General features: G+C 47.3%; 1 protein-coding gene across 1 annotated transcript in view; it reads right to left on the bottom strand.

Annotated features, from left to right (window-relative positions):
• Positions 1-23,748, bottom strand: part of PRKAR2A (protein kinase cAMP-dependent type II regulatory subunit alpha) — a 716,041-nt gene that overhangs the window by 356,103 nt on the left and 336,190 nt on the right. The window contains exon 5 of the mRNA XM_069206211.1: positions 154-260. Within this exon, the coding sequence (XP_069062312.1) occupies positions 154-260 (107 nt within the window). The remainder of the gene's footprint in view (positions 1-153; positions 261-23,748) is intronic.

Raw genomic sequence — 23,748 nt, 5'->3', positions numbered from 1 at the left:
CAGATCAATAACTACAATATAAACAATGCATGCTAACATGGTAAAATGGGAATTAAATCAATAACCACGTACTATAGAGTATTATAGAGTTGGCATACTGCTTGTAAAAATGAAAATAAAGAACACAACTAAGTGTCAAGTACAGCTGCTTACCGTTCTATGACGTAAAAGTTGTCACCATCATCTCCCTGATCAATGACATGTTCCTGCGGTATCACTTTTCTCTCAAACATGGCATCCAAAACCTGAGAGAGCTGCTCCTGAAACGATAAAATATACATTTATAGTAACACGCTTACAAATATATAATGCACCAGTATAGTACAGCGGGGAGGGCCATGCTCAATGTTATATGCCACTGTAAACTGGGCCATTAGTTTAAAAAGACACGCACACCTTCACCGATTTACCTTTAAACATAACAAATCCTCTATTAATACTACATAAGGCAGACGCCCCTAAACCCCTCCCCCAAAATAAACATCAGCTGAAGATGGGCGTTAGTATTAGTACTACAAAGCATTCTACTTCTTTACTGACAGCAAAAGGTACTGTTGCCCTTGATTCCAATGCATGCCAACACCAAAACAAAAAACAAAAAAACTTGCTAATGTGCTTAGTCTTAATTTGTAAAGGAACGGTAATTCTCGATAGGAAAACAATTACTTGATAAACAATCTTTTACAGGTTAATATTTAGATTGACAGGCTGTGCATGTCCAGCTATCGAGTCGCTAGTCAAGAAAGGATCACTTGTTTGTGGGTGAACTTTTTAGGGTTGTGGGTGTCGACTTGGCAGTATCTGTAATGAGGCGTGTATGCTTCACGACACCCTCCATGCCTTTGCCATCTCCAGATCTCTTTAATATACTCTAATGCATGGGTGTGATTTAATGTCTGAAGTTGGTGAAGTTCTGAGAGACTCAAAATTAAAATGTACTTGTAATCTTAGTTTTTCACTTTCTGTAAATTTGTGAACACAGATCACCACTTGCAGAAGAAGTGTGTAATGCTGGTGTTATGTTGGTATTCTGTTGATCTGCTGTGTATACCTTTATGCAGGGTTATAATATTCTTTTAATGGAACCCAGTGCTGGTTCCGGGATCCCTGGGTCAGACTCCTGAGCTAGCTGGGTCGCTCCTATGATGTGGGTCTTTTCTACAAAAAAAAACGCATATTTTTTCACTGATCGAGTCGGGTCCTTGGGCGTTTCCTCAGCTATCAACTCTACATACCTTTTGAGAAGCGAGGAGGTGGCATTCGACCCACCGACTGCTTCACAGGTAAGGTGACCAGATTTTGAAAATAAAAAACAGGGCCATGTTAGACATAAAAGTAGGACTAAATCCTTTAGTCTCACTTTTATTTATGGCCTGTCCAAAAAATAAAAAGTGTGTGTGTATATACACACACATATGGATACATACACGAGAACAGGCAGAAGTATTTAAGACGTCTGAGGTGTACATGAATGGAGAGCATACCTTTCACTTCTGATTGCAGGTTGACCTGACCTTTGTCCCAAAAGATCAAGTTACTTACCTTCGGTAACGCTTTTTCTGGTGGATACTAGCTACCTGTGGATTCCTCACCTAATGAATTCTCCCCATGTGCAGCATTCGACGGAAACTTATTTCCAGCTCTGCACGTCGGCGAGGACGTCACAATTGCCCGACTCCACGCGGCTCCATCTGACGTCATTGTGGCAATAAGAAGCCCTCGCCGGCGTGCTGACGTCAGTTTACGCCATTTTTTGACGTGCCTTTGAGACGAATAGGTGAATATTGACATTCCAAACACCTCAGAACCATATTCAAGAAAACTTTTATAGAAAAGGCAAAAGCCAATAATAGTAACAATACCAATACATGTTCGTAAACGTTTTGCACAATCATGAATGTATACCAACACATACAAATAGAACCATATATACAAAAATATCTATAAACGTATATCCTCATTATGAGGAACAATCAACAATATATGTACACACCCAAGGAAATCTCGGTATCACCAGACAGACTACGGGGAGGCGGGAGGGACCGTGAGGAATCCACAGGTAGCTAGGTCCTGAGGTCCGCTGCAACCACCGCCATCACCTTCGTGAAGACTCAAAGGTGCGGAAGTAAGACCAAAAGGAAGGACTGCAAACTGGTAGTGCTGCGACCCTACCACAAAACTGAGATATTTCCTGTGTGCCTTGAGAATGGGAATATGGAAATAAGCATCCTGCAAGTCGACAGACACCATCCAATCTTCCTTGTTCAACGCCATAAGCACCTGTGCTAGAGTCAACATCTTGAATTTCTCCTGTTTGAGGAACCAATTCAAAATCCTCAGGTCCAGGATAGGCCTCAAGCGACCATCCTTTTTGGGGATCAGAAAATACCTTGAGTAACATCCCTGACCCCTCTCTTGCTCGGGACTCAACTCCACTGCACCCTTTGACAATAGGGACAGAACCTCCTGTTCTAACAACAGGAGATGATCTTCTGAACAAAAGGAAGGACGGGGAGGGAAGGGAGGAGGAATCTCCCGAAAGGGAAGGGCACAGCCTTTCCTTACCACACTGATGACCCATGAATCGGATGTTATCGACTCCCATATGGGAAGAAAAAGAGACAACCTTCCCCCTACCGGAGACACATGGGACGCAATGGTTAGAGGACTAGGGTTTCTTTCCCCGTTGCATCCCCCCTAAGGAAGAGGAAGAGTGCTGCTGTTGGGTGGCCCCTCTAGTGCAGACTCTACCCCGCCCCCTAAATGATCTATAAGGGAGGCTCGAAGGCTGTTGGCCTGCCTGCTGCCATCTCCCACGAAAGGACGCCCCTCGTCCAAATACTCTAAGCTGTCTAAAGGACCTAAAAGGGGTAGAAACAGCCTGCAGGCCCAAGGATTTCGCTATTGCCCTACACTCCTTAAAGTGCTCCAACGCAGAGTCAGTTTTAGTGCCAAATAATTTAGCGCCATCAAAGAGCAAGTCTAAGAGAGTGGCTTGAACATCCGATGAAAACCCAGACGTGCACAGCCAAGCATGACGTCTGGTGGCGATGGAGGTTCCCATGGCTCTAGCAACAGAGTCTGTGGTGTCAAGTCCCGACTGTATGACCTGCGTCGCCGCTGACTGGGCATCCGAGAGGAGTCCTTGCAAGTCTTGAGGCATGTCTGGCAACGCTGCTTTAGCTGCATCCATTATTGCATGAATGTATCTGCCCAGGATACACGTAGCATTAGCTGATTTCAGCTGCATGAGGAGAAAACCTTCTTGGCAGACTGCTCCATGCGTTTGGACTCGCTGTCAGATGGCACACCAGGGAAGGAGCCAGGAGCAGACCACGACGAACAGGACACCTGCACGACCAGACTCTCAGGAGACGGATGTTTGGAAAGAAATTCGGGGTCTCCAGGCGCTGACCTATACCGTCTGGCCACCGACCTGCTCACTGCTGACAAAGAAACAGGCTTCTTCCAAACCTCCACTATGGGATCCATAAGAGCTTCATTAAACGGTAACAACGGATCCGCAATAGCCGTGGGAGGATGAAGTACCTCCGTCAGGATATTAGCCTTCACCTGCGCCATTGGAAGTGGGAGTTCTAGAAAATCAGCAGCCTTCCTGATGACAGAAAGAAATGAGGCTGCCTCTTCAGTATATTCCCCTGGTGAGGCCAAATCCCACTCCGGGGAAGTATCCAGCCAACTGGCAGTGTCCAACCCCTGAAAATCACTTAGGGGCTCCGCAATCTCCCCTTCCTCAAGGAGCTGTCGTTGTTACTCTCTCTCCTCCAACAACCTGAGGGCCTTTGTCAGGGACCGCAATTTCGCCTCCAGCCCCGGCGTCGACAAAGAGTGGCCTGATGTCAGAGAGCGGCGCCGAGAAGGCGTCATCACACGATCTCCGGACCCCTCCGATGCCGGCGATGGATCCATCGGCACCGTGGATACTCGATCTCCACCCATCTACGCCATCCGGCTTCGGGACGCTTCCATCCAAATAGACACCGGCGTTGAAGGTCTTTTCTATCGACGTCGACAGCTGCACCGCCGGTACCGGCGCCGGGCTAGTGTCTCCTGTCGGACAGAATGGCATGAACGGCGTCGGTCTGTACGGAGCCAGAGCGCCTAATTAACAAAAGCGTTGGCAGGTTGATCTGATCTTTGCCCCAAAAACCTGGACATTTATGTAAAATGAACAAAAGGGTCGGGGCACCGAGATAGTCATCTGAAAACCAGGACTGTCTGGGGAAATTCAGGACATCTGGTCACCCTATTCACAGGACAAGAGTAGTGTTTTGGAAGACGCGAGCAGTGGTGCGGCTACTTCAAAGAAAAATGACTTCTGAGGACCGCCACTTTATCAATACTGGAGCCAGGGACCCGCACTGAGTGATTATTAGAATCTGGGGACCACCCCCCACACCCCTCAACAGACACACACACTGTCATTGCTGAAAAGGAATGGTTTCTTACCTGTAACTCCAGTTCTCTCGTAGGGGTATTTCCATGATAGTCATAAGCACTGAATAGTTCCGCGCGCCTGCGGGGACCCCGGAGCACTGTTGTGTAGTATATTCTTAAGTGCAATCATCAGCTCCTTGACAAAAAAGGTCTGTGAAAAACACTTAAGAATAACAATGTGCAGCCTATGTGAACAGCTACACAGGCCAAATTGTTAGAAGAAAAAACAGTTGTAGTGTAAATTTCACGTTTAAACCTCTATTTATTCTATAAATACATAAATAAATACATTCTCATATTTTATTTACACCTCTCATGAGAATAAAACAATGTAGGGCAGTGTAGCCAATAGGCTGCCATCATACAGAATGAAAATAGAGCTGTGCCTTTAAGAAAGTAAAGTCTTCCTGTTTCCCATCATGCACAGCAAAAGGCAGTTGCCTCAGTTCTTTTTTGGAGGCTATTAACCTGACATGAAGAAAAAACAAAACATTTGTTGGAGTACCAACCTCCATAATATTCATGTTCTATGTCAACTCCACCGTGGAGGAGGGAGGGTTGCTTATGACTATCATGGAAATACCCCTACGAGAGAACTGGAGTTACAGGTAAGAAACCATTCCTTCTCTCGTAGGGGATTTCCATGTATAGTCATAAGCACTGAATAGAGTAGCAAGCCCATCCCCATAACCGCGGTGGAGTAGATATAAGAATACTGAGAAAAACATGAATCATGCAAACAAATTCTTGAGCAAAGCCTGCCCAACCTGAGCATCTGCCCTAGCGTCTGTATCAAGGCAGTAATGCTTAGTAAAGGTATGGACCGACCTCCAAGTGGCAGCCTTGCATATTTCTGCCAAAGGGACATTTCTCATCAAGGCTACAGTAGCTGCTTTCCCTCTGGTAGAGTGGGCTTTTGGCCTACCACCAAGGGATTTGTTTGCTAACTGATAACATAACATTATACATGAAACAATCCATCTGGATAACGATTGTTTAGATGTGCCCAAACCTGTTCTGATTGGGCCATAGTTAATAAAAAGCTGTTGTGATTTTCGAAAGCTTTTTGTCCTGTCCAGGTAAAATTTCAAGACTCTCTTTACATCCAGAGAGTGCAGAGTTCTCTCAGCAGGGGTAGCTGGATTCTGAAAGAAAGTCGGTAATGAAATTGTTTGGTTCACATGGAAGTCGGAGACTACCTTAGGTAAAAATTTTGGATGAGTTCTCATTACCACTTTCGCAGAATGAAAAACCGTGTAGGGTTCCTGAGCGCAAAGGGCCTGGATTTCGCTGACCCTACGCGCTGAAGTGATTGCCACCAGAAAAGCAGCTTTCCATGTGAGATGCTGCAGCGATGCCTTATGTATCGGCTCGAATGGCGGCAGCATCAGACGTGATAAGACAACGTTCAGTTCCCATGGAGGAGAAGGCTTTCTAATGGGAGGAAAAACCTTCTTTAAACCTTCTAGGAAATCCTTAATAATCGGAATCCGAAAAAAGGAAGTTTGTGAAGGACTCTTTCTGTATGCCGTTATCGCCGCCAAGTGAACTTTTATTGACGACAGTTGTAAGCCCGATTTTGCCAAACTTAACAAGTATGGCAGGATAGATTGTTCCCCACAGGAAACCGGGTCAATGTTGTTGTGTAAACACCAAATGCAGAATCTCTTCCACTTGCTTGCATAGGCTGATCGTGTGGAAGGGCGCTTTGCTTCCTTCAGAATTTCCATACAGTCCTGAGGTAGGTTCAAGTGTCCATATTGCACTAGCTCAGGAGCCATGCTGCCAAACTCAACGATGAGGGGTTGGGATGAGATATCTGCCCTCTGAACTTCGTGAGAAGGTCCGGACGATATGGTAGCCTGATGTGTGGTTTGAGTGACCGGTGAAGAAGGTCTGGGAACCACCACTGGCGTGGCCACTCCGGAGCAATTAGGATCATTTTGGTCTGAACATTGGACAGCTTCTGGAGGACCGCCGGAATCAGGGGAAGCGGTGGAAAGGCGTAAAGAAATGCTCCTGACCAGCTTATCCACAGGGCATTCCCCAGTGTCCCTGGATGGTAATATCTGGAGGCGAAGTTTTGGCATTTTTTGTTTTCTGGGGTTGCGAATAGGTCTGTAGAGGGGGTACCCCAGAGTGCGAAAATGGAATGAACGACGTCGTCGTGTAGTACCCATTCGTGGTTCTCGTCCATTACCCGACTGAGGGCATCCGCTTGAACATTCTGGATGCCGGGCAGGTGAGTTGCCACTAGTGACAGGTTCCTGGCTAGAAGCCAATGCCAGATTGTCTGAGCCTCTCTGGATAAAATTCTGGACCTGGTGCCTCCTTGTTTGTTCACGTAGTACATAGTGGCCACGTTGTCTGTCTGGAGAAGGAGAGTTTCCGTTCTCAGAGAGGGAAGGAAGGCTTTGAGCGCAAGGTGGACTGCGCGAAGTTCCAGCAGGTTGATGTGATAGAGACTCTCTCTCTGTGACCACTCGCCTTGGACTCGAAGATGTTCCATGTGCGCCCCCCATCCGATCAGTGACGCATCTGTTACGATGGTTTGAGATGGGGGCCGTTGTTGGAACGGAATCCCCACCAAGAGATTGCTGGGTAAACACCACCACTTGAGGGATTGTAGGGTGTGAGGAGAAAGAAGGACTTTGTTCTCCCAATCGTCCCTCAGTTGACACCACTGATCTTCCAGGTTTTCCTGCAATGGTCTCATATGGAGGCGAGCATTGGGAACCAGATGGATACAAGACGCCATCGAGCCCAGTAGAGAAGCTATTATTCTTGCAGTGGCTTGAGGTCTTTCCTGCAGTTGTTTGCACTTCTGGAGAATCGATAACCGTCGTTCCTCCGAAGGAAACACCTTTCCTAGCCTGGTATCTACAATGGCCCCTAAGTAATGCAACCTCTGAACAGGTGTTGCTGTAGATTTCAGGAGATTGACTTGAAGACCAAGTTTTTGCAGCAGTTGTAGAGTCCATTCGAAATGTTGCTGTGTCTCGAGACAACTGGAGGCCTTTATGAGCCAATCGTCTAGATAGGGGTAGACGAATATTCGCTGTTTCCTCAAGTGGGCGGCTACTACCGCCATGCATTTGGAAAAAGTTCTTGGCGCTGATTTTAGGCCGAAAGGTAGAACCGCAAATTGGTAATGGCGTTTCCCGACGGTGAACCTTAGGAATTTTCGATGTTTCTTGGTTACTGGGATATGAAAGTAAGCGTCGCAAAGATCGATCGCACATAGCCAGTCGCCCTGACGTAGATGTGGATAAATTTGGTGTAAGGCTAACATCCTGAATTTTTCTTTGCGAATCCATTTGTTTGCTGTCCTCAGATCTAAGATGGGACGAAACTCTTGTTTGTCTTTTTTCGGTACAAGGAAATATCTCGAATAAATCCCCTTCCCTTGTTGGCTGATGGGAACGGGTTCTATGGCTCTTTTTTGCAATAGGATATTGACCTCTAACTGTAGAGCTTCGAGATGGCGGTTGGCTGTTTTGGGTGGAACAGATGGTGGAGAACTGGTGAATCTGAGAGCGTAACCATGTCTCACAATATTCAATACCCAGGCGTCTGTTGTGATGCGTAGCCACTCGTCCAGATGATTTGAGATACTTCCCCCTACCGGAGTGGATAACGGAGGAGGGGGAAGCAAAGATTCAGGGCTTAGACGTGGGAGCCTGTCGAGTTGCCTGAGTTTGAGGTGTTGAACGACCCCTTGTCGACCTTCGCTGAGTAGAGAAACCCCTTTGATACTGCTGTTGTTGCTGCTGCTGGGGGCGCGAAGACATCCAGTGTGGCGACTGATACCGGTGGGTGAAAAATCGTCGTTGATATGGCCGGAAAACCTTTCTTTGTTCTTTCGGTCTTTCCATGCCTACCGCTTTCAAGGTATCTAGATCAGCTTTCATTCTAGCCATCTCGTCATCGGCATGAGAACCGAACAAGGTGGAGCCCGAGAAAGGCAGGTTTTGTATTCTCTGCTGCGCTTCAGGTTTGAGTGATGTAAGTCTCAACCATGCATGCCTTCTGAGCGCTATCCCGTGTGCATAATTGTGTGCGGATAGCACCGAAGAGTCAGCTGCAGCACTTATAATTTGGTTAGACACCATGGCTCCCTCACCCACGACCTCCAGGAAATCTTCCCTTTTATCCTTAGGAAGATGTTCCGCAAACTGCATCAAAGAGTCCCAGAGGGCACGATCGTACCGCCCTAATAACGCAGTAGCGCTGGCTGCCTTCATCGTGACGGCTGCAGTAGAGCATACTTTTCGTCCTGCAGCATCTATCTTTCTGCTCTCTTTATCTGGAGGTGAAGAAGAAGATGGTGAGGTTGAATGCAGTTTCTTTGCCGCTACTATGACCACCGAATCAGGAACTGGGTCCGACCTCAAGAATAGAGGATCTTGTTCTGGTGGACGATATTTTTTAATAAGTCTGGAAGGAGCAGACTTTGTTGCGGCCGGTGCAAGGAAAATATCCATTGCTGGTTCAAGGAGACCTGGAACCAGTGGAAGCAAAGGTCTGGAAGATGTCCTGTGATGCAAGGTCTCGAAGATCACTGACGTCGATGGGGCAGGTACCGCCAGCGGGATGTTCAGCTTGGTTGCCCCTCGTACTAAGACCTCCTGGAACGTATTCACATCATCTATGGGGGACACTCTCGGGGACGGTGAGTCCGATAGGGTTGGAGAGTAGTCCCGTGTAGACGAAGAAGAACGCCTGTGATGTGAATGGTGAGATCTCTGTGGGTCATGACGGTGCCGAGAGGAAGAAGAGCGTCTAGAGGAATGTCCCGAACGTCTTACAGACCGCGTTGGAGTCCTCAAAACAGACTCTGAAGGCGGAGCCGGAAGAGGCGCAGTAGGTGTTACCGGCGTCTGTGGCAATGGTGATTGTCGAGGAGAGAGTTGTGGAGACGCTGGAAGGAGGATGAGTGAGGCCGAGGATTCTGAGGTTGTATAAACCCTCCTAGGTCTTTTTGATTGTCTCGACGGCGACACACTCCTCGACGTCGAAGTACGGTGACGGCGAGTGCCCTTCGCCGTCGATTCTTCTCGCCGTTGAGAATCTCTCGACGACGACCCTCGACGTCGCCGTGATGACGGTGAACGTCTACGACGTCGAGCACCCCTCGACGTTGATCGATCTCGCCGTTTCGACGGCGAACCGGATTCAGATCTCCTCGACGTGGAAGGTCCTCGCCGTGTCGACGGTGACCCAGATCTCGACGGCGAAAGTCCACGCCGTCTCGACGGCGAAATCGTCGTCGACGGCGAGCGATGTCTCTTTCTCGCCGGCGAACCACTCCTCGACGGCGAGCATGTTGGCGCCGTTCCTTGCCTCGACGTCGACGCCCTCGACGTCGTCGGAGACCTGTGCCGTTTTTGAGCCGGTCTGGTCGGAGTTATAGAGGAACCAGTGTGAGCCCTGGTAGAAGACTGACCTTCTCCTCGCTCTGTGGTAGAATGACCACTTTTCCTCCTGTCCTCTTTCGCCTGGAGTCGGATCTTCTCCCTGTCACGAAGGGTCCTTCTGGAGAAGGTTTTGCAGATGTCACACGACTCCGGTTTGTGGCTGGATGGAAGGCAAATTATGCAGACCCGATGTGGCTCTGTTTTGGCCTTTTTTCTGCCACAAGAAGGACATTTGTCAAACAGTGAAGGCATTTCTGAAGTAGAAAAACCTCAAAATTCTGTCAGAATCTAACAGAAAAAAGCAGAAAATTATCACTCAATGTTAAAAACGTCGAGTGAAAATGAAATTCAAAAGATTTTAAATGAATTTCTGTCACAAAAGGATTTTGTGAGGTAGAGCTCAATGCTTCAGGGTCCTGTCAGAAAGGAGCCGGAAAAAAGAACTGAGGCAACTGCCTTTTGCTGTGCATGATGGGAAACAGGAAGACTTTACTTTCTTAAAGGCACAGCTCTATTTTCATTCTGTATGATGGCAGCCTATGGGCTACACTGCCCTACATTGTTTTATTCTCATGAGAGGTGTAAATAAAATATGAGAATGTATTTATTTATGTATTTATAGAATAAATAGAGGTTTAAACGTGAAATTTACACTACAACTGTTTTTTCTTCTAACAATTTGGCCTGTGTAGCTGTTCACATAGGCTGCACATTGTTATTCTTAAGTGTTTTTCACAGACCTTTTTTGTCAAGGAGCTGATGATTGCACTTAAGAATATACTACACAACAGTGCTCCGGGGTCCCCGCAGGCGCGCGGAACTATTCAGTGCTTATGACTATACATGGAAATCCCCTACGAGAGAACTGGAGACCTAATCTGTTAATATATTTTTTTGCTTTCTCAGCAGTCACGGACCTCCTCAGGAGTCTTCACGGACCCCCAAGGGTCCCTGGACTGCAGGTTGGGAACCACTGCCCTAGCGATTCGTTTTGACAACTGCATCCAGCCCCCACAGTCATTTGATAGAAGGAAGAGTCTCGAATGCGCTCGTAACCTTTCTGCTGAGGCCACTGTTTAGTGGAGACTGAGCAGGCTCAGAAGAGAGCAGAACTGCCTGTGAGTCTCTGAGCAGCAGTCTCTGCGCTGCGTGAGAAGGCGCGGCTCTGACCTCAAACGCCAGCAGCTGTCTTGGATAGGGCATCTTCACTTGCTCGTCCCCACTGAGGTTGTCAAACCTGGATCGTCGCCAAGTTTTGAGTTGGCTTATGTGCGACACTGAAATGTTTTAATATGTTTCTTAATTATTCTTCTTATGACATTTAAAAGTCTTACGAGCGACATTTTGAATGAAACTATCTCCAGGCTAACAAAACAGCTATTTCTACTAAATATTAAAAACATAACAAATACCAATTTTGGGACAATGCAATTAGAGCTTTATAACTGATGCTACGTTTCTAAAGTGCTTGGAAAACACAAACCTGCATCTATTTTCTAATCATCACCCTGAAGACAGTAGTGGCGCGATATTAAGGAACACGTGGTGCTGGCATTTTAGTGAATTAAAGAGCGTGTGCTGATTATTTCCATGAATTAAATACAGACTTATTGAGTTGTTCAAGGTAGCCTTAAGACTTCCTTGAAATTTCTACATTTTCTGACGGAACTCCAGAATTCATATCCATGTGCACAGCATTAAAGACATTAAACTTCAAGAAGATTAGAGAAATAGTGTAAGAAAGAGCATCTTTTAAAAAAAACATACAAACCTAAACAGTTTGAAAGTGATACAATGTCCTTAAGAATAGCGTGTCACCCAAAATAGTTTCCACAGGCCTGGGCATGCTCACAAACACACAGGCAAATTGTTTGCCCCCTTGATTTTACCAAATAAAAGCATGTGGGGACGTGGGCAGGTTTGGTCAGATCCAGCAACAGGATATTTACTTGTGAAAATAATTTATCTGCATTACCAAATTGTGTGATCCTGGGCAAGTCACTGTAGGAGCGCAAAGCAGCAATTCGGTTTGCAGTGCGCGCTCTGTAAGAAACGTCATTGTGAGTTAACAGTCTACTGCCAAATAGCAGGAGGAAGAGCACGTGCAAAAAGTAACTTGGTAGAAAATTAGGTAAGGAACCGTACAAAAAGAAGCACGCACATGTGTGGTTGTAAACACTCTGCCTGGGATGGCTGCTGAGGCATGGGTCGGCATAGGAAACAACACCCTGCCACGTTGTGAGTATGCGGCCTCTTCAACAGCACAGCGCAGCACTGAAGTGTCTCGCATGGCTGAGACTGCACTGGCAGAGGCTGCTGCAGCAACAAGGTAAAATACATTTAAAAAAAGCAAACGCCCACTACATCAGAGGCTGCCTGAGGCAGAGGATCAAGAAACTGCAGCGTGGTCCCAGTGAAGTGGTACCTTAAACCAGCAACAGGCTAGGCACCGCCGCACGATCCACACACAAGATAAGGTGTTGAGAAGCAGTGGTTATTTGCATATCACTGAATTACAGGGTCCCAATACTAGCATGTGAATTACAGGACATTTCTCAATAGACTTCTTTTTTACACACTGTCTTACATTTGGAAGGAAAAAATGCAGAGAAAGCCAAGGGACAATAATACTTGTTCTGATATTCTGTGTTCCCCCAAGTCTCTAGTTAAAAATGGTACTTCATTTGTAAGGGTAGGCCTAATGCCCGATACAGGAAACGCAACATGGCCACGTCACATTTTTATTCTTTTTATTTTTATAAGCCCAAACAAAACCCAACAGGTCACTGGTACAATTGGCATAATTATGATAACACATCAGGCAGGTCCAAGGTAAAACAGGTTGATGCATATATTGGAGCCTCTGCCCGCACACTGAGCTACACATCCCTCCCATTCGATAAACCTAGACTCCTTGCCCCATCCCAGCTGCCCCACACCTTTGTATATTTGGCCGGTCGCCCGCGCGCTTCGAAGACCAGCTTCTCCTGCTGCGCACACCAGTCCACCCCACGACGCCACTTGATGATCGCAGGGGCAGTCTTGGCCTTCCAGTTCGCTGCAATGTCTCTCTTGGCCACCAGGCAGGCCACTCCCACAAGTCCGGAGTACTCTGTTGGGATCCACCCCATCAAGTACCCCCAGAAGAACTGGTAACGGAGCAAGTTCAACCTCCATTCGTATCACTTTCGAAACCTCTCTGAGCACTGCTCCCCAATAGTTGACTATCTGCAGACAAGACGACACCATGTGAAAGAAGTCTGCACTGGGCTTGCACAACGGGGACAATCCACCTGAGGTTATAGACCTGCTCTATGTAACCTGTCGGGCGTGAGGTATGCCGCATGCAGAAAGTAGGTCTGGACCACTCAGAGCCAGTAAGTCATGGTCAGGGACTGCAGGGCCATAAATGCCTCTCTCCACTCGCCATCGACAATCGGGCCCATCAATTGCTCCCAGCGATCCCAGAGCTTATCAAGCGATTGGGTGGTATTAGCGACCAGGGAGCGGTAAATGCGCGCCACACCCCCCCTTTACCCAGGGCGCACATCATGACCTTGGCCTCCATGGGGCTGAATTCTGGGAGCTCAATTCCGGCCTGGATATGCATCTGCAACGCATGCCGGAGTTGCAGGTATTTATGAAATTGGGATTTAAGCTCAAACTGTTCCTGGTGCTCCTGAAACGACCTCATATGGGAGCCAGTCCAACCATCCCCCAACTGGGAGATGCCTTTGAGGTCCCATTTGCGGAACCCCTGAAGTCCAGAGACCTCTCCCAGCCAAAGTCCCTGCCACAGCCGTGTCTGATGGGTGAGACGGCGCCGCCACCACCACGTCGTCCGCAGCGCAGCCCTCCATCCCGCCAGCACCACCCGAGTCACTTCCAGAACGATGCGTGGTAGGGAGTCGCCATACAACAACCCCAACAAGCCGGAAAAGCCCATCCTCGAGAGCTCCAACTGGTATGCGGGGTCCGACCAGCCTCCCCCCAACCAGTCATGGATAACCAATAGGTGCATAGCTAGGTGATAAAGGTGGAGGCTGGACATCCCCAGTCCCCATTCATAGACATCTCCCTGACAGGTGCGGCGTGCCACAGGAATCGCCGCGCCACCACCTCCATCTCAGTATACCATCTCCTGGGAATATAGTGTGGGAAGTTTTGAAGCATATAAAGGAGCTGAGGGAGCACCATCATTTTATACAACGCAATTCGGCCCAGATTTTGAGGGGGAGCAACAGTCAGTGTTGGAGGGGCTCTTTAACTCTTGGTCAAGGGCGCCACATTAAGGGACCAAGCTAACTCAGGTAAGAGTGCTGCATGCACCCCAAGGTACCAGAAACTATTACGGCGAAGAGGAATATCGTGTTGCCAATCATAGCAGTCCCTGGTCAGACTCAGCGGGACCAGGAGAGATTTACCAGGGTTTATTACCAGTCCTGACGCCTCTGCAAATAGGGCTAAAAGCTTCAACACCCGAAGCCAGCTGCTAGCTGGATTCACCAAGAAAATGTCTGCGTACAATGCTATGCGGTCCTCCTTCCCTGTGGGCCAGGCCCATCCCTCAAAGGATCCTCCCTTATCAGCTTCGCCAGCAACTCCATCGCCAACGCAAACAAGAGCAGGGAGAGAGGGCAGCCCTGATGAGTCCCCCTCCGGACGGGAAACGGATCCAATACCACCCCGTTCACCTGCACTCGGGCCGTGGGGTTAGAGTAGAGGAGTTTCACCAACATCCGAAACCGCGTGCAAAACCCGGCCCTCTCCAGCAACCCACAGAGGTAAGACCAATCCACCGTATCAAACGCCTTCTCGAAATCCACAAGGAGGAGTGCCAGTGAAGGGGATAATACAGCCCTGTTAGCCAAGGCTAGGTGCAGTCGTCTGATACAGTGCTGAGTACTTCTAGTTGGCGTGAAGCCACACTGGTCAGGATGTATTAGTGAGGACAACACCTTTCTCAGCCTGGCGGCCAGAATCGTAGAGAGGCCACGTCACATTTTTACAGTGGAATCTGACACGTTTTTGGGAAAGTGCCTACCTGTGATTTCTGGCCTTTAGCTCAGCCAGCACCTAGGGAAACCTACCAAACCAGTGCATTCTTGAAAACTATACACCTAGGGGAATCCAGGATGGGTGACTTGTGGGGCTCTCACCAGGTTCCGCTATCCAGAATCCTTTGCGAACCTCAAAATTTGGCCAAAAAAAGCACAACAAAAAAAACATTTTTTCCTCACATTTTAGTGACAAAGTTCTGGAATCCGAGAGGAACCACAAATTTCCTTCCACCCAGCGTTTCCCCAAGTCTCCCGATAAAAATAGTACCTCATTTGTATGGGTAGGCCTAGTGCCCGCATAAGGAAATGCCCCCAAAACACTTTGTGGACACAATTTTTTTTAATCAAATTCAAAACTACCTGTTTTTTGCAGGGGGGGATTTTTTACCTGCGTTTTTGGTCCTGGGCTTAGCAGCCATATAGGGAAAGCTACCAAACCCAAACATTTCTGAAAACTAGACACCCAAGGGATTACAGGGAGGTGTGACTTGCGTGGATCCCCCAGTGTTTTCTTACCCAGAATCCTCAAATGCTTTTACATTTCTCCTCCAATCGTGCTGGAAGACGAGGTCAGCGCGATCACCCTGCCCATGGGAGGGAGGTGCGAGGCCATGGAGGGGGAGCTCTAGCGCTCTACCCCCCCCCACCCCTCAGCCCCAGGCCCCAGTCTGCAGCCCCATACCAGGGCGTAACGGTTACATCCAGGGCACCCAACCAGTTAAGAATGTCCATACAAGGTCCTGGTAGGTTCAAATAACCAAACTCTAGAACATCAGGCGCCAGATGGCAAGATTGAGGGACCTGGAGGTCTGATTTCTTCATGGTTCTGCATGAGGTCATGCCTGTTCAGCAGTACCTCGTGGGGAACTTTTGAGATTTCTAGGAGTATGGTGAACCATGGTTGCTATGCCACTAGGATGAGGGGGAGAGCTGTCTGCCAAACTTTGCGAACCACAAACAGAACCAGTAGGAGCGGTGGAAAAGCATAAGCAAATATCCCTGACCAAATCATCCATAGTGCGTTGCCCCTGGACTGTGGATGTGGAAACCTGGAGGCAAAGTTTGGGCATTTAGCGATTTCTGCTCTTGTGAAAAGGTTTATTTCTGGGTGAACCCAACGTCAGAAGTATGGGAGAAGGACTTGCAAGTGTAGCTCCTACTCGTGGACTTGTTGGTGCCTCCTGCTGAGATCTGCAAAGTTGCTGGCTGTTCCCAGAAGGTACTCCATTAACAAGTGAATCCTGTAGAGGAGAGCCCACTTCCAAATGATCTGGGCTAGATGAGATGGCTGAGGGGACATGGTGCCCCCACTGCTTCTGGAGATAATACGTGGCAGTCATTTTGATATGGAGATGCTTCTGGCTGACTGTGCAGTCCCCCCCGTACAGTCAGATCTTGTGAATGCACTCCCTGACCCGTGAGGGAGATGTCTGTTGTGGTTCTCTACTAAACTGGGTCTAGGAATGGCTGTCCCTTTAGGAGATTGTTGGTGTTACACCACTGCAGAGTGTGGCAAGCTTGACAGCTGACCAACAATACATCTTCCCATTGACCCTCCACTTGAGTCTATTGGTGCGCTAAGCACTGTTGCAAGGGACGTATGTTGAGTCTGGCATGCATTACAATGCTATGAATGAAGCCATCATACTGAGGAGACGTACAATTATCCTCATTGTTATTTGCAGATGAGGCTGGAATTGGTTAATGAGCGACTGGAAAGATTGAACACGGGCTACTGTGGGGTTAGCTACTCCCTGTTGTGAGTCGAGGATTGCTGACAGGATGGTAAAACCTAACTGATGAAGTAGGCTTATGAATACTTTAGACGAATTACACTCTTGATGAGTCAATCGTCTAGACATGGAAAGTTGTGCATGTTTTGTCTTCGAAGGTGAGCAGCTATTACTGCAAAACATTTGCTGAATACTCTGGGAGCGGTTGTAACCCAGAAGGGGAGCACTTTGAATTATATACCCGAGGTATCAGCGATGCACTGGGTGAATAGGAATGTGGAAATAGGCGTCCTTCATGTCTAGAGCAGCCGGCCATGAGGTCGCCTATTTGTAGTAACGGAATTAGATCTTCAAGAGTGACCATATGAAAGAGCACTGAGAGAATGCACTGATTGAGGTGTCTGAGGGACCCGTCTTTTTTGAGAATAAGGAAGCACAGTGTACTGTAAAAAGTAGTTATGACAGTTTGCCTTGCTGGTGTTTGGGCCCTGGTTCTATCACCCCTATCTATCTCCAACCCGGCGGCAATATATTTTCACACAATGCGGCCGCACAGCGGAAGGTAAGCGTGTGTGCCACAAGCTATTTCTTGCTTTTATTTAACAGTTTTTATTGTTTTTAACTTTCCAAATTTTTATCTTTTTGGGGGCAAACTTGGGGATTTCTGTTAACTTGGGGTTTTAACTTGTTTTTTATTTTTCGGGAGTAAGGGCCAGTCAGAGCCCTACTTCCTGTTGACTGCCAATCCTTTGGTCAGCAGTCTAGACGCCACGGGTCACATGAGCTCTGCTCTTCCGACCCGGCGGCAATATATTTTCAAAGAATGTGGCCGCGCACCGGACGCGCCGATGGCGTGCCTAAGGTAAGCCCGTCTGCGCCCGCCCGCGCCCGACCGTGTTCGGGGGCTGGGGACCATGCCCATATGCAGACCACTCTTACCTTTTTCCCTGCATATCTTCGTTCTCTCGCAGGTAATTCCTGCCAGCACAAGATGGCATTAGATTACCCCACTGAATGGGGTTGTAAGCACTGTAAATGGGTGATTCAAGTACCCCAGACGAGACTAGAGCCCTGAACTCGGGGTTGAGTAGGACCGGGGGAAAGCATACACAGGACAGGACTTTTAGTAGGGGGTCCCTAATATACGTTCTGATAAATGCCCGCTCATTAACTAAACATAAAACAGAAATCGCGGAATTAATCGGGCTAAATAACATCGATTGCCTTTTATTACAGAAACATGGGCTAAAATTGCCTCTAATCCCGATTTTATTGAGGCTTTTCCCTCGGAATATGCCTTCCACAGATTGGATAGGACAACTGGTAGAGGAGGAGGACTAGCAGTTATCTGTAGATCAGATCGTACGTGCCAATGGAATAGACCAAACCCCCCCTCTGAGATATATGAAGCCATGTATTTTTAAATTTATCAGCATAATTTTTTTACTCTTTGAAGGACTGCTAATATATCGACCACCTGGCCCTTTTAAAAAAAAAAAATATCTGAATTGGACAGGTTTGTTAGAGTCTTTAGTTATGTCAACTAAAGCCATTATATTAGGGGATTTTAATATTCATTTCAATGAGATTCAAAACTTGCATATTAAAGAATTCATAAATCTTATGGCAGCCTTAGATTGGGAGCTGAAAGTCCGATCAGCTACACATATAGCTGGACATTTGATAGATGGGATCTTTGCCCGCACTAAGGATCAGCTGGCATTATCCAATGCCCCTCTAAGCTGGACAGATCACTTTCTCCTAACTTTTAGATTTATGGAGGGTCTCTTACCTCAGCCACCCAACTGTAAAAGAAAATCGATTAGGCACTGGAATCGTATTAAGAAAGAACAGTTAGTACCTGCACTGGAGGCAGGCTGGGAAAGGGCTAGAAATTTGTCCCTGCCACCGGTGGATAGTTTTAACCAGGGAATTGCTATTGCTATGAACCAATTGGCCCCTCTTAAGGCCTATGACTCACGGAAAACAAAAAAATCTAGCCAACTTTGGTTTACAAAGGACCTCAAGTTATTCCAAAGAAAGTATCGCCAACAAGAGCAGCGATGGAAACTGAATTCTACTCCTATTGAGAAAGAAAAATTAAGAATTGCTCTTAAAAATTATAAAGAGGCAAGCACTAAAACTAAATCTGAATACTACACCCCCAAAATTAAAGAGGTCTTCAATGCCCTCAGAGAACTCTTTAAGGTTATTAATTCACTGACTTCTTCTCCCCCGCCTCTGTTAGAGTTGGAGAATTCACAGGAATTTTGTAATAAAGTGACCTTACATTTTGAAAATAAAATTTTACAAATTTATGCTAGTTGTAATCAATCCTGAGGAGAGGGATCGCTGCCCTGATGTACTCAATATTGAATCAAATACTAACTACCCCACACTAACTAATTTTCAACCACTATTTCCTGAAAGAATAAAGTTAATTTCAGAAATCAAATCAGGCTCCCCCTCCGATCCTTGCCCCCTTTCTATTCTTCAATTAGCCCCTGATCCTGTTTCGACAGCCTTAGCTCCAATCTTTCGTGAGGTTCTCACTTCTGGAGTCTGTCCTACTTCTTGGAAAGATGTGACAGTAATTCCTTTGAAAATGAAACGAGATGGAATTAGTCATGACCTGAATAATCTGCGACCCATTTCTTTACTTCCTTTTCTAGCCAAGATCTTGGAGAAGCATATTAATATGGAATTAGCCAATTTTTTAATGGATTCAGGAGGACTAGATGCCTCTCAACATGGTTTTAAGAAGGCACACAGTACAGAATCAGCCCTCATTACCTCATCGGATTCGACCTGGAGAATGGTGGATGAAGGACAAGGGGCTATATTAGTTCTACTGGACGTATCCGTGGCATTTGACACTATTTCTCCACAGATTATGATATCCCACTTATAGGCTCCTAAGTTGTTGGAATCTTTTCTGAATGATAGATGGACCACGGTGAGCTGTGGCAACTTTAAGTCCCCTGCATACCACTTACCTTGTGGTGTCCCCCAAGGATCATCACTTAGCCCCACTTTATTTAATTTGTATGTTGCTCCTCTAGCCAAATTGATTTGTTCTTTTGGCTTTAGGCCAACCTCCTATGCTGACGACACCCAATTGATCATCCCAGTCAATACAAATTGGGAGGAAGTGGCAGATCGCTTTAACAAATGTATGCGTAAAGTCAATGGATGGATGAACTCAAATTGGCTCAAATTAAATGGTGATAAAACTGAAATAATATGCTTTGGATCAGGAAAGGAACTGTGGAACTCTCACTGGTGGCCGATAGACTGTGGCACTCTCCCAGCTCCTATTACTGCTACAAAAAAACGTAGGTGTCACTTTGACAATTGCCTCTCCTTTAGATCGCATGACAATCACATTGTTAAAACTAGATTTTTTTACATTGAAGATGCTAAAGAAAGTTTTCCTTTTCCTCCAAAGGGAATGGAGAATTACAGTGACTTTAGCATTGGTAGTATCCAAATTGGACTATTGCAATGCGTTGATGCTTAATTTGGATAAAACAGCTCTAAAGAAACTTCAGTTGATTCAAAATACTGCTGCTCGGGCTATTTTGAACCTCCCATGTTCAGCATCGGCCAGTAGCAGTTTAAAACAACTGCACTGGCATCCAGTGGCCCAGCGTATTATTTTAAAGACATTATTTCTGACTTACAAAGCAATACACGGAAATGGTTCTAAATATTTGACTTCCAGGCTATGTTCGTATAAACCCAATCGACAACTCCGCTCGGTAGGAGCTTTCAGAATTCAGGTCCCCTGCACCTATAAAGCGAAATGGGGAGACAAACCTTTTATGGTGGCTGCATCTAAATGTTGGAACTCTCTTCCCCTGGTTATCAGGAAGGAACAACATTTCTCAGCCTTTAGGAGGTTGTTCAAAACATGGCTTTTTCTGCGCTAGTGTTTTCCTCTGAATTTCTCTTTACTCTGTGGGCTCTTCTCCTTACCTTCCTAGTGCTTCGATGCCTCGACCAGAATGCGCTTTACAAATACAAATTCAAATACCCCTAATTTGTAGAGTGCCTGAACTTCCTCCTTGAGTAACTACTGATGTTGTGATCAAAGATAAAGTTTGCCCTGAAGTGGGAAGGCCAACGGGGGCCACAGCCGACTCGAGTCGCCCAGATGAAGTAGATGAATAGACGAGGGAGACTGAGAAGAGCCGCAATCGAAAACCATACAGACAGAGTTGGGAAAGAAGAAACGACAGAGAAGCACACGTCCGAACCAGACGACAGAAGAGAACAATCTAACAATTAAATCTATGACCATGGGCATTACCAGCAAGAGGAGTCACACTATCTTGTGACCCAAAAGACTTTCTTAGAAGAAATACAACTTGCACACATCCAAGCCCACCACTAGATGGCAGGATTTTGCTAAGCATTGGATCTACAAACACACGACTCGGACAAATGGTTTACACTGACAACCTGGGAGGAGGGTTGGTTTATGACTTTAACGAGAATACTTCAGATAAGATCCAGATAACAAGAAAGTAGCATTTCCTTTTTTTCATCATAGGATTCTTAATGGTAGTCATACATGTAGAATAGAGCAGGAAGCAAATTCTCACTGCAAGGTTTTTCAATTTAAAGATAAATCTCCCTCTAAGCTGTGAGGTCTATAATAGGCAAGCTTTCGGTAGGCTAATTAAACAAATTATATAGTGTAGCCTGAGCCACCAATGTGTCTACTCTGGAATCTTCATCAAAACAGTAACGCCTAGTGAACTTATGAATATATTTTCTAGGTTTAAAGTGCTTTGGGGTCTACCAGGTAGATGTCTGTTTGCTAATTAGTAACAACACATAATGCAGGATACAATCCATCAAGTCTTAGCCTGCTTCGAAGACTTTAGTGCTGTCCATAGAGGACCAAAATTTACAAAATGAGGACTCTTCTTTCTGATAGTTTAAGTCTTATCTATGTAAAACTTTAGGGCCCTTATTCAATCTAGTGAAGATTGAGTTCTCTCCATTATAGACAATGGACTGCAAATCATTCAGGAGAGAAAATGCTTGATTAGCACAAAACTCAGATTTTAAACTTTGGACAGAAAAGACAGAAGAGCCTTTACACTACTCTGTTTTAATGGAAAATCAAGAAAGGATCAATAGATAAAAGCCTGTACTCACTGGCCCTCCTTGCCATGCAATAGCAACTAAAAATGGGGCTTTAAAAAAAGAAAATGTGCCGCAATATGACCGAATGGGTAAGCTCAAAGGGAGGAGCCATGAGTTTGGAAACAACTAGATTTACCTTTCATGGAGGTGTAGGCCTTTTGACTGGATGGTAGATCTTTTTAAGTCACCAGCATCCAGCTCACCAAACAACCAACCAGAGAACCCAACCACCTCCACTGCATCCTCAACACCTGCTCCGCTCGTAAGCACGCCATTGAACTCTGGGACCTCCTAGACACAACCACCCCAACGGCGTTTAGCCAGGTCTCCGTCAGGAAGGCGACACCTCAGCACCAGACATCGCCACAGCCGTCCCACAGGGCTACAAGATCTCCCGCAGAGACCGCACCAACGGAGGGGGAATCACCATCATCCACAAGGACACCCTCCGAGTCTCGATCAACACCAACGACACCCTCACCACCGCCGAGCACATGCACTTCCAGATCCACACCAACCCCAACACCACCCTCAGAGGAACACTCGTCTACAGACCACCTGGACCACGACCACAGTTCAGCGACACCATAGCCGACCTCGTCAGCACCCATGCCCTCGCCTCCACGGACTACATCCTCCTCGGGGACCTGAACTTCCACCTCGAGAACAACAACGCCAGCTCCACCACCCTGATCGACAACCTCGCCAACCTCGGACTCAAACAGCTCGTGATAACACCCACCCACGCCGCTGGATACACGCTGGACCCCATCTTCTCCACAAGCCCCCACGTGTCCTTCAGCCACACCACCGAACCCCACTGGACCGACCACAGATGCGTCCACTTCACCTTCAGAAAACCCAGCACACACCACCGCACCCAACAGCTACCACGCAGTTGCTGGGGCAAGGTCACCAAAGACCAACTGACTACCACCCTCGCCCTGAGACCACCTGCCGACCCCACCGACCCAGACACCGCCGCGACTAACCTCAAACAGTGGATCAACGACTGCGCCTACACCCTCGCCCCTCTCAAGACCTCCACAACCAACCACGCCAACAAGAAAGCCGCCTGGTTCACCGAAGACCTCCGGATCTGCAAGCGCACCTGTCGGAAACTGGAGAAGAAATGGCTCCACGCCCGAACACCAGACAGCCACACAGCCCACAAGAGCGCCACCCGCAGGCACCACCAACTCATCAGGACGACCAAGAGGACTGCCTTCAAGGACCGCTTAGACAACAACGCACACAACACCAAAGAGCTCTTCAGCATTGTGAAAGAACTCTCCAACCCCAGCTCCAACACCAACACCAACGACATCCCACCATCACTAGACCTGTGCAACTCCCTGGCCACCTTCTTTCACCGCAAGATCACCGACATCCACAACAGCTTCAACTCCGACACCCCCGCACCAACCACCAAGACCACACCACCCCTGCGACCACCACCCGCACCAGCGGCCTGGTCCTACGTTAGCGACGAAGACACCATCAAAACCATGAACTCCATCCACTCCAAATCCCCATCCGACCCCTGCCCTTACCACATCTTCAATAAAGCCAGCACAACCATCACGCCCCACCTCCAGGAAAACAATCAACAGTTCCTTCGAGACAGCAACCTTCAGGGAAACCTGGAAGCACGCCGAGATCAACTCCCTTCTGAAGAAGCCCAAGGCGGACCCCAAAGACCTTAAGAACTTCCGGACCATCTCCCTGCTCCCGTTCCCAGCAAAAGTGACAGAAGATTGGAAACAAACAGCTAACCCGCTAGCTCGAAGAAAACAACATCCTGGACCCTTCCCAATCCGGCTTCCGCAGCAACCACAGCACCGAGACCGTCCTCGTCACCGCCACTGATGACATCAGGATCTTGATGGACAAAGGAGAAACAGCCGCCCTCATCCTCCTGGA

The sequence above is a fragment of the Pleurodeles waltl genome, chromosome 9, assembly GCF_031143425.1.
Source record: "Pleurodeles waltl isolate 20211129_DDA chromosome 9, aPleWal1.hap1.20221129, whole genome shotgun sequence".
Lineage (NCBI taxonomy): Eukaryota > Metazoa > Chordata > Amphibia > Caudata > Salamandridae > Pleurodeles > Pleurodeles waltl.
Note: the sequence above shows the minus strand (reverse complement) of the source record. Positions and strands in the feature narration are given on the sequence as shown.